General features: G+C 31.0%; 1 protein-coding gene and 1 long non-coding RNA gene across 3 annotated transcripts; one reads left to right on the top strand and one right to left on the bottom strand.

Moving 5' to 3' along the window:
• Nucleotides 1-201: 201 nt before the first annotated feature.
• lqfR (clathrin interactor lqfR) lies at nucleotides 202-14,596 on the bottom strand. 2 transcript variants are annotated; one of them, XM_089229802.1, is made up of 12 exons: nucleotides 13,874-14,560; nucleotides 13,677-13,756; nucleotides 13,147-13,268; nucleotides 12,511-12,653; nucleotides 12,302-12,432; nucleotides 12,132-12,240; nucleotides 9,955-10,299; nucleotides 5,031-5,110; nucleotides 4,855-4,968; nucleotides 1,868-1,968; nucleotides 1,485-1,614; nucleotides 202-1,249 (listed from the first exon to the last, which is right to left on the bottom strand). In XM_089229802.1, the coding sequence occupies exons 1-12, from the start codon at nucleotides 13,903-13,905 to the stop codon at nucleotides 1,170-1,172; spliced, it is 1,467 nt and encodes a 488-aa protein (XP_089085928.1). In that variant the 5' UTR covers nucleotides 13,906-14,560; the 3' UTR covers nucleotides 202-1,169. The 2 variants fall into 2 exon arrangements, with proteins under 2 accessions (XP_089085928.1, XP_015369105.2); XM_015513619.2 differs by lacking the exons at nucleotides 202-1,249; nucleotides 1,485-1,614; nucleotides 1,868-1,968 and adding an exon at nucleotides 2,042-4,674 and having other exon boundaries at nucleotides 13,874-14,596.
• Nucleotides 6,783-11,678, top strand: LOC149055442 (uncharacterized). The gene is made up of 2 exons (XR_016192185.1): nucleotides 6,783-7,563; nucleotides 10,642-11,678. It is a non-coding gene; the product is annotated as an uncharacterized LOC149055442 (long non-coding RNA).
• Nucleotides 14,597-18,871: the final 4,275 nt, after the last annotated feature.

Here is an 18,871-nt window from a genome sequence, read left to right as displayed (position 1 = left end):
TTTAACATAATATGTTGAGCCACTAACATAATATTAGAAACTAGATTACAGGAAACTGTGGTAGAGCTCTTTTTAAACTTTCTACCGAAGACAAAATTTTAATCATTCATCGGAGATATATCACCAAAACAGGTATCTAATACCTATTAATCAATCCTGACAATAATTTGAAACATGAAGTAAAACATACTTAAAACGACATAATCAACAAAATAATTTTATTAATAACACAATAGGTAAATATTAATATTCTAATTAAAATTTGAAAGGAAATAATATTGGAATCAAATTCAAATTAACAAATAATTAAAATAAAACATAGATTAGGTACATAAACTTAATAAAATTGTAAATAATAATAGGTATTTAAAATCAATTGTATTCAAATAATCCAAAAATTAACAAATTGCAACAAATAATATTGTGGTTAGAAAAAAAAATACTGTTGGATATAGTTCACTTGAGCCATACAAGAAACATTTATAAAGTTTACTTGTCCCAAAATATAAGCACCAAACTCAAATTAAAATGTTCATCATTAAATCAAGTACAGATTTGTCTTAGAGAAAAACGAACAAACAAATGATATGACCTTTGACACGTACACTTTGATGTGATATGTTATTAAAATAGTATTTCTCAAATACTATTTGATACCAATGATGACATTTTCAATTTTTTATATCATCATGTACATTAGAATTAAACGTTAGGTACTTTAATTAATATTAAATATTAAGACATAGATTACAAAGATCCCATATTTTAAACTTATATCTCTGTGAATAAAAATGAAAACGTACGAACATTTAGAATTTTAAATGAAACACATAAATGAATATAATATTAATATTCATATTTGAGCTTATTAAAATATATTGTTACAGAAAGAAGTATAAAAGGATCATTTAAAATTATGTAACAATTTTCCAGACTTATTGAACCGCAATCATAATTTGATAAATATAGATCATTTTTCATTCATTTTATGGTTACAATTTGTTGGTGATATTTACATCACTATACTATGATCTTAATTTGGTTAATAAGAGTCCCACAACCTTTAAAGAAAAATATATATAAATAGGAAACACTTTCCCACAAGTTTTAAATCATTTCTTGCACAATAATCAATTATATTGTAACTTTTAAAATTAGTTTAATAAATATCACTTGAAGCTAGCAGAAAATGCTTGTTGAGTAGGCATTAGTACATCGTTAGAATCAAAAAAGGCATTTTGTTTTCCACCTAAAACAAATAATAAATTAAACAAATAACATACTAATCTGAATGATGACAGATAATTATTTGTCAACATTAATTGATGAAATATTAAAGAAAATTTTACCGATTTTCAAAATAATAATTTGTTTATGAATAATAGATATTTAAAACGTAACTAAATTGAACATAAATTCAACTAAACATTTTAACTGAATAGTATTTCATCAAATTTTATTGAAAACTAGTTAATTTTATTTACCAAGACTATTGTTGTTATTAGCCATTTGGTTCATAGACATTGAAATTGAATTTGGCGATTTACTACCGGGTGATAATAAATTATCCAAGTCTATATTTAGGCCCTTTACTCCACTCCAAGTGCTGCCCAGCTAAAAATAAAAATTGTCATGGAATACATGATTAATTTATTTTTGATAATCAAACTTTAAAATCTAGGAATCATATTTTTTTCATTATATTTTAATAACCTTAAAAACAATAATATAAACCGAATTAGATCTAACAATGAATTATTTTATCAAGAAAAAAAATGACAGGAAACTGAGTCATTATTTTCAAAACATATTTTATAATAAACTATCTCTAGATTTTTTCAGTTAATTTAATATTATTCTTAAATACCTGTAATTTATTTAAGCTTCCAGAAGATTGATTTTCAGTATCACTATTATTCTGAGCAAATGTTACCGGTTGAATCATTTGATTCAATGGCAAGGAAGACACTGGAAATCGTAAAGGTCTTATTTATACACAAAATTACTCAAAGGAATATAAAAATAAATAAGTAATGCAAAATTAGATACAAAAGAAATTATCAATTTTAATTCATATTAAATTAAACACAAACATAATATTTTTCTTTAACTAGAATGCACATTATATATTTATGGAATTGAAATATTATAATTGTTATGGAAACATATTTTGATCACCAACAGCATTTCTATAAAGTAACAGAACTTGAAGGGCGAATTTTCTTGCTTCTTGATTTACTTCGTTATCGATTTTATTTATTACCCCTTCAGATGTAACAACATTTTCCAACCACATCACAAACTCAACTAATGAGCTACCCAAGTCAACTAATCTAGATTTAGGCACAGACAACAAAACGGCTGCTAGGCAGCCCATAACGGCAATTCTTATTTTCACATCTTTATGAAATCTTAATGACCATGTCCATTCTAAAAGCTCTGCACCCATACGGGTTGCATGCATGGAATTAATTGCACAGCATAATATAACTGATAATGAATTTAATAGATGAACTCCAAGAATGTCTAACTGCTTAGTATTGTCAATTTGTGAAACAATTGGTTCAATTAAATTTCCGCGAATGAGAGGGAAAAAAAATGCATCAGCTACAGATACAAAACGATTAATTTGAGATTTAACGGGTTTTCTAGGATTGGAAATTATTCTGGTCTTTAGCTGAACTCTTTTTTTGATAATATCTTCCCAATACTTTGAAGTATTCACTATTGCAATTGGTTCTTCTTGTTTCTCTTCAACATTTTGAAAGCCTGATAATTCTTTAGCAGAACCAGTTAAAATATTTAGTATTAAAATACGATGAGAAACTGCATATTTGCCAATGGATTCATAAAAAAGATGACATAGGTGTTTAGCACACTCATACGGAAAAACAGAAACTACAGCAACAGCAGATTGATATCTAACGCTTTCAAAATTCTCCATGTAAAATTGTTGTTCCATACTGATTAATAATGTCAACAGCTCAATGGCAAATGAAACATCATCATTGGGTAACTGTGATTTAATTAGACTTTCAGATGCTTCTAAACAGCCAAGCCACACCTTACAATCTTTTTGTTCATTGAAACCGTCAATAAGATCACGTATGTATTTGGGTCTATTTTTTACATCCATTTCAACATCATTAGATAAATCGTAAGGCTCAAATTCATCATCATCGCTGTCTAAAATATTTTCAACTGTAATTTCTGTATTATTCACTACTTTTTCATGAACTCTAGTTAATGTATTCGTACATCCGGTTTTGATAATATCTGAATCTTCAAAAAAGTTATTCAACATTTTAAAAGCATCGTTAAATACTAATTCATCGCGGTTTTTGAAATTTTTTAATTCATTCAATGATTTTACTATCAATTTGGATTCATCTAGTAATTTGTTGTACTCAAAGTTTAAAGTGGGAGCACCTTCTTTTTCTTTACTCTTCACAATACCAATTATAATCTCTGCGACTATCATTCCTATGGTTCGAACTTTTTCTTCTGAACTCTCCAGATGAATGGGAACACCTTCAAAGAGTTTAATCTCAACATCTTTTTTAAATTGGTCATCCAATGTTAAATTTGATAGACATACTAATCCAATAACAATAAGTTTTGATAAGTAGTAATGTTGTTCAAAAGGTGTGTGAATCAAAGCACTTTTATTTCCCCAAATTTGAATAAGTTCTAAGATTATGGTACTTAATATATTAGAATTAGAATGTTTTTGAACTAAGTATAAGTAATTCATTAGATTTAATGCTATATTTTCATCTTCATAATAATTAAGAAATATCATTTTTTTGCAAAAAGTGTAATTCCAGTTGGGCATATCACTTACTGCATTTCCAATAAGATTATATAGTGAATTAGATGTTGATAATTTACGACAAAACAAATAACCAAGTCTATCAATAGCTCGTCGGTCAAGTTCTGAGAGAATACTTTTTACAACAACTGCATAGTTATCATTTAAACACCAACATTCTAAAATTTTCAAAGAAGTAGAAAAATCATTTTGAAGATAAGAAGCAATAGTTTTGCCTAAAATTATTGAAAGTGGCTTTGTATTAGGTTTCATGTTTTCCAAAGTATAAAATTGGCTCAATTGGTCGATGACAAACAATATATGATTCATTATTCTGTTAGAAAACTCTACAGGCATAAACAATTTAGGTATATTCTTCCCAACTTTGTTAGCTAGTCTATGTGGTAATGACAATAAAAATTCAATGACAACCACAAAACGATTATGATTAGAATTTAAAGTTTCAGTAATCAATGATGATTTTATCAAATCACTTTTTAATATTAAGCTGATTAATTCAATGGCATAATCAGTTTTAAGAGATAATGCATTTAAAGTGACATAGTTTAATAAAACATGTAGTGATATGTCTAGCATTTCTAAAGTACCGCCGTCTGGGGCAAATATTGGTGAAATCAAATCGATATAATCAACAAAATTTGTTTGTTCTAAAATTATTTCAAGTACTTGGCTGTATACTTTGATAACTTGAGAATAGTTTGGGTAACAATCATGTTTTGTAAATTTTTGTGGAGTCATTGGACCTGGCAAATATTCAATAAATTCTTGAAAAAATCTTTTAATATTGGAATCTGAACGTTGGTGAATGGATTCTAGAAGTGTCTTCAACATCATTCCAGTTGCTGAAAAGTTATAATAAAAAAAATCCAGTTTTCTAACCTTATCTGTATAAATTATAAAAGAAACCAACTTCTACTAAAATTATAAAATGTTATTCAACTGTTCTAATAAAATTTAGGAAATTGAAATAGCTAATAATACTTTTGTTAATAATAATAGTCAATAGATCATAGACATATTACCTGTGTTATCTAAAGCGTCAAAGTTCAAATCTAACAAGTTACGGCTTGTTCCATTGGTAGATGACTGTGGTAACGATGTTAAGAGATCAGAATTGGAAATAATTCTTTGGTTAGCTAAAAAAAAACATATTTTTATTTTATTCAACAGATATTGAACAATAGAAAAATACACTTACATAAATTAGTTGAATTGCTGTTTAAAGACACAGATTGGGTAAATGCTGAACTAAAATCAGCAAATTCGTCGCTATTGGTACTGAAACGAGGGAAAAAACATTCTATTAAAATTATAATAAATGCTAAATGCTAAATGTACTTTGCAGTTGAATTTTAAAAGTTTTCTTCAGATATCTATTTAAAAAGGATGCAAATCACAAATTTTTTTTTACAATTGTTAATGAAGTGTTGATACTTAGGTTAGGGTTAGGTAATTAAGTGTTCGAACGCGGAAAGGGTTCGCTGCCAAAACAAAGCCCAAAACCATGGACGCTCCAAGTCGCGCAAAATGTCGAAGCTCCGCGCGACGCGTTCCCCCTCCGTAGTCCCGCGTCGCCGTCAACGGCCGGCGAGCTGGTCATCGGCCGTCGCGAACTTTTTTGTAATTTTCCGACGGCTAAACATGGGGCACCTTTCTCGTTATCGTTTCCTTGTGTGTCGTGAAAACCTCTTGTGAACCCGAAGTGTCCGTGAGCCCGAGCTGTGATCAACGTTCACGGTCGGTACCTACTAGTACCTATTGAAGTACGTTTTGCGTTGTCGCGATAGGCACGTACCAGTTGCGCCGAGTGCAATAATAAAATTCGCGTATGAGCATCGTGATCGACGTCCGACGCTAAGCTCACCTCGAGTATTCACTCTCATTTATTTACACCGCGTGCGTGTTCCGTTTTACCCTCCGCGTGATCGCGAGTGTTTGCCGCGGATTATTTCATTTTCGCGTTCGCGCTACTCGCGTGGAACCACGGGCCATCATCGTCGGGCGACGAGCCGAAGATTTGTCCGCCGTCGCTGTTCCGGCGAGGTACCGATGTCCGGTAGTCGCCGAGTCACGTAGTAGCCGTATTCCGGTCTATTTGTTTCAGTCCCACGTGTCAGTGGGCTGTTTAAATATAATTATTGTTCACCAGCTATGGTATTTAGTTTTAAGTTGATATTACTATTTTGGGCGCCCGCTAATTGAATTATAATTATTTGTTGCAAAATATACGTGTTTCCGACCCTAAACATTTATCTTGTGAGTACATATTATTGAGTAACCTGTCCCCGCTGCAGCCTTCAACCGCACAACTCGTAGGATCGGTATCGGCGTATACATTTTTGACAGCAGAGCCCATACAGTAGGCCCATACACGATACAATTAATCGTACAACAGATTGTACAACTTTGTTTGATACGATTTCACAAAAGATTATCGTAACGTATGACGGATGACGTTTGAACTTGCATAAAATCTATCGTACGACAAGTCTGAAATGCGACAAATCGTAATGACGCTCCTACCAATATAATATACGATGAGTTGAACAACTTGTAGTACCAGTGGCGGCGCCAAGGTGGGCCCGGGCCCACCTTAAAAAATCCCAGGCCCCCTTGTGGCCCACCCCAAAAATTAAATTTAATCATACTAGAATACTAAAAAATATCTCTTGAATAAATCAAAATATGAAAATATTAAGTCATAATAGATGGCGTGAACAACATTTTGAATGGGTTTAAACTTTTAAACTATGCACTATGATTTCAAGCCTCATAAATAACGAGTATTTTCCAGCGGCTGAATACGAAAATAATACATTATACTTACTATATAGTTATTATTAAATATTAATCAATGTTTTTAATAATTTTGTTGAAAATTCCATGAACAACGGGATTAGATTATTAACCAACTATGATAAGGAAAATAGAAGGGAAAGCATTCTATTTTTATCTCGATTTTTATGTACTTTTGATGAATATACTTTTACATGAATATATATTTTGTTAGGAAATAAATACTATTAATACATTTTTACAAATCACTGTTTTAGTAAGTTAACACGATGAATTGTAAAAAAAATTGAAAACTTGGAAGTTGACCCTCCTACCCCCCCTCTGCGCAATTGCCTGTCATCACTATTGTTAATATTAATATATATTAAATATCAAGTCAACAATTTGACCCTTTCTAAAAAATTTGGGCCCCAGCCTGGCACACCTGGTATTAAAATTCTGGCGCCGCCACTGTGTAGTACAACAAGTCGTATTAATGTGTCGGATATCGCGTACTGCTAATTTGAAATTGGTACAACTATTAAATAAAACCGTTGTACAATATGTCGTGCGATTAATTGTATCGTGTATGGGACGCTTTAGGGTCAACCGGTCAATGAGCGCAGAACCCCTTGCTAGCGTGCACAAAACTGGCGGCACGGTTACCAAAAATTCCGCTCCCGGAGTTCAACGGGGATTTCCGATTATGGCCAACATTTCGCGATAGATTTAGGGAACAAGTTGATTCGCGTGATATTCCAAACATCGATAAAATGTGTTATCTAATAGGGTGACGCGTTACGTGGTATTCCGGTTTCCACAGATAATTATGTGCTCGCATGGTCTGTGTTATCCGAGCGGTTTTATCGACCGCGATTAGTTGCTACGTCATTAGTAATAAATTGTTAAACTCTCCGGCCATGTCGCAGGAATCGTTATCGGACCTAAATAATTTTGTGAGTACGTTCAACGAAAATATTTCGCTAATCGAAGCGCTCAATGTACCGAATATGGGTTCCTTTATTTTATTTACGGTCGCGTTCAGACGTTTGCCTGTCGCTACGCGCAAGTTATTCGAGTCGGACAGTAAGACGGAGTTTCCGTCAATTGTGGAGTTGTTAAAATTTGTCCCCACGCGCGTATCTATATTGGAGCTTGTCACTGACCCGCAGAAGGTTGGCGCTGCTGCTGCGCCAGCGTCCAAGGCGGGCAAGCCGTCAGGTACGGCGCGCAAGAAGGGAGATTACGGCGGGATGTCGAACGGTCCCCGACCGATGTCGTTTGTAACGGCAAAGGGGGACGCGAGTTGTCCGTGTTGTACCGAATCACGCGCGCGCTAGGCGTATGTACGCGTTTTAAGTCTTGGTCGGAAAAATGTCGTACCAAATGAGCCCGTAAGAATCGTGTGTGTTTTAGTTGTTTAAATGTCGGTCATTGGATCCAGAAATATAAGTCGAAACCTAATTGTAAAAAAAGGTTCGCGATGGCCGGCTCGCCGGCAGTTGACGGCGGCGCGGGACTACCGTGCGGAACCCGTCGCGCGGAGCTTCGATATCTTGCGCGACTTGGAGCGTCCATGGTTTTGGCGGCGAACCCGTTCCGCATTCGAACATCCTCCCCGCCATGGGCCATGAGCCATCTCACATAAATCCTGAGAACCTTAACTGGACGCAGGTGATATCCTCTGGAGGAATTGCGGAAAAAAAATCCCCACACCGCAATAGTACTCACAGCCTCATGAAAATGGTTGAACATATATTTTTAAACGTTGATTAACACCTACTCACAGCAAAAACATAGCATATAGAAAATATAAATAATAATATAATAATTATCAAACAATAATCACTAAACGTAGGTACCTATTCACTGTAAAAACATATAATAATATAATTGTTTGTAGTTTTTTTGAAATTTTCAACAAATGTTTATATGATGTTTTCTATGTATGAATGTATGATAACATTTTCAAAATATTTTAAATATTTTAAAGCTATTTATAAATCAAACGTTATGATTATGACTTTATACAGTGTCCCGTGAGGATTTACCCATTGCAATATATCCCAAAATAATGGTGATATCGAAATTCTGGTTTTGTAATAAGACTCACAGGGATAAGAACTACAATTATTTCATATTTTAATTGATTTTAATGTTTTAGTAAAAAAGTTAAAAAATATATTTTTTTATTTAATTATTTCCAAAAAAATTAAAGATAGCTTTTTTATGTAGAGTTTATTTTTCTAAAGATATTGACGTTTCAAAATTTAATTTTCATTAATTTCCTGATTTTTAATAATTTTTTTTGTTTCGAGAAAAATTGCGAATTAGGTATTTAACACAGTAATGTTATCAAACATGTGACCCGCCGCGCCGCGCACATTCCCATACGGCCGGCCGAGAATACCTTCCGTGTTCCAAATAGTTATAAATTATTATCATATTTTATTTCTTCAAAACTAGAAAAAATATTATAAATCAGGAAATTAATGAAAATAAAATTTATAAACGTCAATATCTTCAGAAAAATAAACTCTACAAGATGGTTATCTTTAATTTTTTTGGAAATAATTAAATAAAAAAAATACATTTTTTACAAAAACATTAAAATAAATTAATAAATGAAATAATTGTAGTTCTTATCCTAGTGAATCTTATTATAAAACCAGAATTTCGATATCTCCATTATTTCGTGAGATATCGCAATGGGTAAATCCTCGCGGGACGTCCTGTATATCAGAGAAAAAACTGTTGACATTTTTAAATGTAATTATAACGGAAAACAAAAATAATTAATACCAAAAATTACAAACATTTTCTAAAAATGCAAAAAAATTTCAATTTCTATAGCTAAGTATTGAAAATTTAAAACAAGGTTTATCATAAGTGTTTGAAAAAAATCTAAAATACTCTATGGGACATACTAGGTACTCGGTATTTTTTATAGATATTTTTAGTTAAAATTATAAGGATAAAAAATATTTAAAAATATAATTTTTTAATAAAAACTTTGTTTTTCTAACAACTATATTAATTTATTGAATGTTATAATGTAATAATATAGTATAATATAATAGGTATAATATTTGTATTTGTAATTAAATATTAATAATGGGGTAATTATAGATACCAATTAACGTTTAAAAAATATTTGTGAATGAGGTTGTGAGTAATACTGTAGTCTGGGGATTTTTTTTTCCTAGGGTCGAGGATTTTTTTTCCGATTACCCCTCTGAAGCCGTGCCGATCATGAGCCATCACGTTAAGACCCATAGGCCGAATGAATGATTCATTAAGTAACACTATTTCCAAGCTCAATTTATTAAGTATAAATATAAAGTTACCTATTATTTTCAATGACGCTGTCAGTATTAGAAGGAGCACTGAAAACTGCATTAAAATCTCCAAAATCATTTGATTGATTATTGCTGTTGCCCACAATATTTAACAAATCAATAGAGCTGGTCCCTGTATCCAAAGGATTATTAGTAGATACTGGAGAGTTGATCACACTTTGTGTCTTTCCATAATGTGCAGCTGCACCCAAATCAATGCGTTTAATAGGTGTTCTATGTTTAGCAGGACTTTGAATTTTGGTAGGTGACATACTACGATCTTTATATGCTTCAGCAGGAGGTTTATGAGGCAAATCAAATTCTGGTTCTGAATCGACTATATCATTTTCATCACTATAAAAAAAAATTTACACAAATATAACGTCACAGAATTTTAGGCATTTTTTTACATACAATTTCATACATGAGCGTACCCAATACCCATTATTATTCTTTTCCACCGAACTTACCTTTATTATCGTAACAATTGTTAGCAGGATAGATATTGTGCGCCAATACGTTATTAATTATAATGTTATGTAATTCATGTCCCCTGACCCCCACCTGTAGCAGTGTTCACTGTTCAGTGAACTGTTCTCAATGACTTAGAAAGTGAGAATATATAGGCTATATATAGTGCTTTATATTACTATTACAAAAAAGTTATATTATAATTGACTATTTTTATGTTTGTAGTGGATGGCGATTCTGTTATATTCACCAAAACAGAAAAACTTACTCCAGATCTTAGAGTTTTTTTAAAAAAAAGGACCTTCACAGCCTTTGACAAGTGATCTACCTGACAAACACTTTCCAAAGGATAAGATTGGTTGGTCCTTTCATGAATCTTGGTATTGGAAAAGTGATGGAAGTGTAATGAAACAAAAATGGTTGTCTTACTCTATAAAAATTGATAAAATATTTTGCCATTATTGTGCTTTATTTAAAACAAAACAATCTAACTAGCATTGGACATAACATGGATTCAATTTATGGAAAAATGGGCCTGCTAAAATAATTAGGCATGAAACATCTGAAGATCACATAATGTCATCTATTAAGCATCGCCAGAAAGAGCATTTTCAAAGTTGAAATTAAAGGGATTGGAAGCGGTGATTTTCTGTCTTTGTCTAACACACGTGAAACATACAATACGCCTGATAAAAATTAAAGTACTTCTAGTTGCTCGATTTAAAATATGTAACGATTTTTGAATTGGTATACAAATTTACTTTGCATCAGTCAAAGCATATTTTTAATATAATTAATAAAAAAAATTTGACAAATTTATAAAATTTAAAATATTTATTCTTATCTAAATATTGCTACAATTGAAAAAGTGCTTCGACCGATGCAAAGTAAACATGTATATCAATTAACATATCTTTACATATTTTAAATCGAACAACTAGAAGTACTTTAATTTTTGTCAGGCGTATTGTATGTCCCACGTGTGTTAGACAAAGACAGAAAATCACCGCTTCCAATCCCCTTAATTAAAACTCGCTTACGTAGCACAATGATTGAAGATCGTTTGGAAGCGCTGATGATAATGTCTTGAGAGAAAGACATACCAGTTGATAACACTCTAGTAATCAATATTTTTTCATAGTATAGTAGTATACTTCATAAATTACTTCATTAATTACTTACATAGTTACATTGGTAATTATTTGTTACTTACATTATACTTGACATTAACTCATTAAATAACGTCATACTGTTTACATGTATTTGACTACATTTTTTCATACTACAGAGTTTTCCCCAATTTCTTACTGTGTTTATTATTTTATATTTTATAATATTATTTATGTAGGTATTTAGACATATTAATGTGCAAAAAAAAAAAATAAATGATTAAAATTAAAATATAGTAGAGGTGCTAACAGAACTAGTCTAGTTAGAATTACATTAAAAATTAACAGATAACAAATACAACAATTTTCATAGGTATTTATATTTTTTTGATCACAAAAAATGTAATTTGTGATACATAATAATAACATTGGTAGGTACCTAAACCCAAAAATAAATTTTTAATAAAGAAGATAGTCTAGGTTGGGAGACAGACGGTTTGACTATCACCCAAAAAAACTGGTAGTGCCGAGGTTCCTTTTTAACCCAAATTAAGTATATATAGGTTATATACCTTACCTACCTTTATATAAATATATAATATTTACCTGTTATTAGGTGATTCTTCAAAACCTAGTGTACTACTACTTTTTTTGTCACTAAATTCATTATTACTGTCCTTTTTCCACCTTGGTGCTTCATCCCACTTCTCAACTCCTAATTTATAAAATTATTACTGTTAAAATTAGTAAACAACTGATAAAATATATAACATTACCTGATCCTTTGTAACCCATGGCTTCACTGGACAGTCCAATATATTTGTCTTTGTTTTTTTTAGCTTTTTTTCTTTCTTCTCGCAACTTATCATCATCTTGTACAAAATCAATCAGCTCCCTTACTTTGTGCCTATAAATAATAAATTGCAATACATTTTTATCTAATTTTTTTGAAGTTATTTAAATTTTATGACAACAATTAATATACCTTATATTGATTCCCTGGTCTTTACCAAATTCATCAACAAAAGAATAGTTTTCTAATCCTCTTAAATCATAAATATGTTCACGTGCTGATGTAACCACTCTTTCAGATCCGTTTTTAACTAAATAATTTAATAATAATAGACTCTAAAAAAAAATTATCATAGAGAATATTAGTTAATTATTTATAGGTAAATTAAAAATTATTATATAATATTTTCATAAATACTAAATAGTAAATACCCTAAATTGAATATTCAGAAAAATTTAGATTATTTTACAGTTATTATGACTTATGAGGCCAATGTTATATTATATCATACATGGTTTTTACTATACTATATACATATGGTACACTTATATAAAAACAATCAAATAATTATATTGAACATGCGTAATGAATTTAATAATGGTTTTTATCAATAATGAAGTTAAAAATTAGAGAAATGTGATTATGTTATAACTAATAAAGAAATTAATGACAAATTAATTTGATTGCAATAAAAGTCACTAAGTTCAATAATAATATGATGAATAAAAAGTTTAAAAAAATATTCACAAATATATAAATGTTTTTAATATTTGACTATCTTATTAATTTTAATACATCCATAAATACTCATTATTTAATAACACTCACTTTATAAGTCCTTCGCCAATTTTTCTTGTTCTCATGCAACATTCGTTTCCATAACATTCCCATGACTTCAGGGAAATGCTCAAACATAAATGTTGCTTGTGCTACTTCTTGCATTAGATTACCTATAAATTTAAAATACTGAAATAAGATCTAGGTATATACTAAACACACAGTATAGCATAACAAATATTATAGTATTGATTATCAGGTAACTTAAAAATTGCTCTAAAAATCCAGCTTAAACATCAGATTTAAACTGAGAAACTGAGTATATTATACTAAATAAATTATATGTAAATTTAAGCAATTCAAAAAATAAATTAATAACAGAATAGTTAAGTTAAATTTTCTGTAGAATAAAACCTTAGGTTTTAAATATTTAGTATCCATGAAAATTGATACATATTCTTTAACTAAATGAAAAGTGAATGATTTTTTAACTATAATTTTTAATTTTAGATACCATAGAAAAATAAATTACATGAAAAAATACACAAAGAAACGAAATGTATAGTGAAGAAATATTTTACCTGTTGGACCCCAAGCTTCATCGTTGGTGGCTTCTCTGACTTTAGCTTCAATTTCTGTGTAGTTGAGGACTACGTTGGTCCTATTAACATACAACGCACACATTATTTCAATTGTTAACGATCATTACTAACACCGCGATGGCCCATCATCAGATGGGACAGATAGCCGGAAGTTATTGTTCATATTCAATACTCACACTTTATCGGCGAGTTCTCGTACTTTCCACATATTTCCTTTGAAGCGAATGTAGTGATAACGCGATTGTACTTGCAGTGATCGACTATTCGAGATAGGAAACAAACAAACAAAAATTATTCATTCGCTGCCAACGACTATACGTGGTGGTTATCGACAACACATCATCATCGCAGTTGATGAATTATAATTGTTGACCGTACGTGACACTCGCGAATGTGTTGTTCCGGTGTCGATGGCGGCGAGGGCGTCGTGTTCAGTTGCGTTAGTGTTGCAACAATAGTAATAATGATTAATGTTATATTACTACCAGTTAAAAACCAGACGCGCGACACCAACGTTGACGACGATGTTCGGCCGGATCCGTTGAAAAATCCTCTTGCGGACCTTTCTGGGCTATCGGATTCGAAGGCGGTCGATCAGACCATTTATTATCAGTGCAACGGGTGGGCCACGACGTCAGTGCCTACCTGTATCTACTTTTCGGCGGCGGTGGAGAGAGGAGAGAGGACGAACAAAAACGGTCTTGGGAACAACAACTCAACTCACTCGCAGGTCGCCGTCGTAATCAGTAATCACTTAATCACTATATTATTTAAGTATTGGCATTATGCACGTCACTTGCCTCCAATATCAACAACTACTACTTCGATAGTAAATATGAGTGCGTATAAAAAAATAATAAATATGTGATAGTCATTATTGTTGTGTTGTCGTAGCGCGCGACGACGCTGCCGCCGACACTGGGCAGCGCCACTGTCGAGGAGTGGACGGGAAAAAAATCCCTCGTGATTTTCTCCTTAAAAATCGAATGATCTCGTTGGCGGCATTATTCCGATTTACTTAATTACTTTACTTCCAACCATCGGAATTTGACCACCATTTTAGGGCGGTGTTCTCTGTTCAAACATTTTTATTAAGGGAATTCCATATAATATTTTATCATAATAATATTTTAACACCTATTTCAAAGTCGTTTACTCGTTTGTCGTTATTACAAAAAACAAAATATAACGATCCTGCGAACGATGTACAGGCGTCTGCTTGACATTGTCATGTCGTATTTATATGTTTGTTACGCCACGATCGCATTAACCATGTATATGCGAATCACATAATGTGATATTTTAAAGTACCTCACGAGTCTTATCATAGGGGCCAAATACTCATATTTGTAGTGCAATGAAATAAATAAAAATAAAAATACCGGCATACAAGTTATAAGTAATAGTTGTGCAGTGTGGCACCGAATTAAATTAAAATAGGTAGTTCAAATAGTTCGATATTGACCCACCAATCCCTTCAAACGACCGAGAAACAGGCGAAACGATGTTTACACAATTTATACTAATGAGAATGACATTACAGTGTTTAATACAATCATAGCAGCAAAATTAGGAAGTATACTGTATTATTTCACCCACCCACCGAATTTTGAAGGAAGTTCAAAATTGAACTACCTCAAAGTACCTACGCGCGTTCGGCGCCAGTGGTTGTGCGTACGGCATTACGAATTACGATTTAGGACGGCGAAAGCCGAAAGGTCGACCGTGAATGTAAGGCGTCGATTGAAAGGAGGGGAATGACTTTCACGGAACGTTATTATATTTTGTTGTTCCATATTTCATAATATATTACAAAGTACAGACCCACACACCCAGTCCATAGAATATATGTGTCTTGTTCAGACATGTACCCCAATCATGCGTGTCGTCCACTCTTGATGTAACCGCAGTTATCAATGTAGGTGTAGTATCTATAGTGCCAGGATGCGTTGTATAATAATATAACCGCGTGGATAGTGTTTGAATTTGGACTATTAATAATGGTGAAACTGTAAAAGTATGACTATACGACGATTGACGGCGACTGCGCCCGACGACGTAGACGAATAGTACGTATTTATAAGATTGGTGAGGGGGTACTACGTTTTTAAAGAATTTACCCAATATTTTCATAACCCCCTTAAACTGATAAGGGGTAATAGATAATATAGAGATTAGAAATAGAATCAAAGCTTAACCTTGAGCAAAAAATCTCCCTGAAATAGGTACGTTATGAATAATTATTCCTCAATAGGAAGATAAGTATGTTAAAAATGAATATAGGTACGAGGTACCCATACACAATCAAGATGACAATAACTGAATAATAAGGTATACAGAGTGTCCCAAAGTGATCTGACATTCTGACAAATGAAATAACTTTTGTTCTAATCAATATTTTTTAAAAATGTCTTTTAAATATAATCCATAGACACTTGCGCTACATTTTTAGAACACATTTTTTATTTTTTAATACTGAAAATAAAAAACTTAAAAATTGACAAATTTTTTTTCGAAATATTCAATATAGCCAATTTGTAAATTTGATTTTAAAAAAAATTGATATGGTAAAAACACTTATTTAAGTCAAAAGGCTGATTTTTTACAATTTTTTTAAATATCAATATTTTCGTTAGGTAAATTATAGTAATTTATAGTTTATACCTCACATATTATTAAAATAAATACGATAAAAAATATTAGATTTTAACATGCACTTATTTAAAAATGTTCTTATACAATATTTTTAAAAAACTTTATTATTATTTGAAATTACAAGGTTTCTAACATAAACTAGATTGTAATTTACTTAACGAAAATATTGATATTTAAAAAAAATTGTAAAAAATCTCCCATTTGACTTAAATAAGTGTTTTTACCATATAAATTTTTCTAAAAATCAGATTTACAAATTGGCCATATTAAATATTTTGAAAACATTTTTCATCAATTTTTAAGTTTTTTATTTTCAGTATTAAAAAATAAAAAATAAATTATTCTAAAAATGTAGCGCAAGTGTCTATGAATTATATTTAAAGAAAATTTTTCAAAAATATTGATTAGAACAAAAGTTATTTCATTTGTCAGAATGTCAGATCTCTGTGGGACACTCTGTATAATATTATTATAATGTGGCAATAGTCAATACAATATTATCATCACGTGCGGAACGAGTAAAATGTGTACAATGTTATTATAATATAATATTATTTAGTAGCGTCGTCCAGTAGTCATTGACGATGTTTTTATTGATTTTTTTTTCCCAAAAATGGTCACACAAAAACTATCTTATATCCGGATTCCAGAATCCACAAGCAGGAAAAACCGGACGTGCGTCATACCTATATCCACATGATAATAAATAATTACCCGAACACGAAGAGAAGAAGATTAATAATAATAAATACCGTCAACCAGGCCAACTTGGGGCAGTTTTGAAATTTTATTATAAATAACTTTAAGTTTAATGTTTAATTATTCTATAGGTATTTTCAATATAACATTTTTTTTAGTTAAGGTTTGATTTATTAATTTCTGTTGCATTTAAACCATACAAATTATTCCTTCTATGTGTTTTTTTTATTTTTCTTCTTGTCCCATGTTGTACCAAATATTTACATCATGGGGCATTCATGTTTTTCTTATGAAAAATCTATTTTATAATTTACTTGGGGCGCTATTTTAAATTTTTTTTAAATACTAGATAATTTTTTGAATTTAAAAAATATATTTTGTACCTGGTGAGTGTATATTAACATATACAAAAAAATAAAAACATTCTTGTTCTTATAATTTTCACCAATTTTTCTTCGACATTCACCCATCCGTACAAAGTTAAAAATATAACCGTAGGTACTATTCAGACCAAATTGTATTAAAGTTAGTCTTGTTTAAATGGAATTAACTTTTTTAAATTTATCCTAATTATTAATTTGACCATGGATGAATAATATAGTGGCCCAAGATGGACTAAATAAGTAAAATGCAATTTACAGATATGTATGCAGGATTATAATAATTTATTATGTAGATTAGAAAATTTAACACACATCTGAACATATTTTTTACTATCAATTTTTATGTTAAACGTTAAACGTCTCATTCAATGAGTATTAGTGTAAGTTTTCGGACCTTTTCAAAACGATAGATAATAGTAAAAAAAAAATTAATAAAAATTAATACTTACGTTGAAAATTTGATGCTGCGACACTTGCAAAATGGTTTTAAATATTTCTAAGATAACAACAGAATACTTGTCTCACATTAATTAATTGAGAAGATACCGTTATGGAGGTAAAACTAAAAGATAATATTTTTGCCCCAAGTTGACCCGGTTGACGGTAGGTACTTTTCTGTTATCCATACTACCGCTTGACGTTTAATTGATAATTTTGATGACTTTATGTTATATATTATAATAATTTTCCACTAATACGATAATTTTAGAATTTGTAATTTGACGTTTTGTGATAATTTTGATGATTTTATGTTTTATACACGATTTAAGTTAATACTATCTTAAATCGTGGTTTTATACTCTAACTCTCCACTGCTGTGATAATTTATGTGATTGCTAATAATAAACGTTATACTAATATACATTATTACATAAATGGCAATTCATGATGTGTATTATGTATTAAAATACGGAACTATCTGGATAGTACTATAGTAGTCGAAATAACAGAATTGAGTAGGTAGTCGCGGCATCGGCGAGGTAGTTTAGATAACAGAATTGAGAGTCGCGGTAGTAGGGATAACAGAATAGTACCAATAAATTTGTATATTATATATACATATAATACAGTTCAAATATATGTTTCTGTACAAAGACGTGTCATTTGCACATTTATGACAATAGTCAATAGGAAGAAGTCGCGTTGCTATTGCCCGAAGACTTAGTCCCTCTAAAATATACGTCTCGTATGTACCGAGTGTATCATAAGTTCTGACATATGGAAATATGGGCCAGAACTTCGTGACACACCCTATTATACATAGCTTCCACGTTCCAATACTGAAAATGTACCTTTAAATTTTTACGTTATGTTTACCTAATAGCCTTATAACTTATAAGTACCTATAACATTATTGTATTATAATATTTTGTTGATGTTATACGGAGTTGATATTCACCATGATGATTTAGGATATTTTCGTTTTAGAGAGTACCT

This window comes from Diuraphis noxia, unplaced genomic scaffold (assembly GCF_037042655.1).
Source record: "Diuraphis noxia isolate RWA-SAM2 unplaced genomic scaffold, SU_Dnox_SAM2 contig0005, whole genome shotgun sequence".
Taxonomy (NCBI): Eukaryota; Metazoa; Arthropoda; class Insecta; order Hemiptera; family Aphididae; genus Diuraphis; species Diuraphis noxia.
Note: the sequence above shows the minus strand (reverse complement) of the source record. Positions and strands in the feature narration are given on the sequence as shown.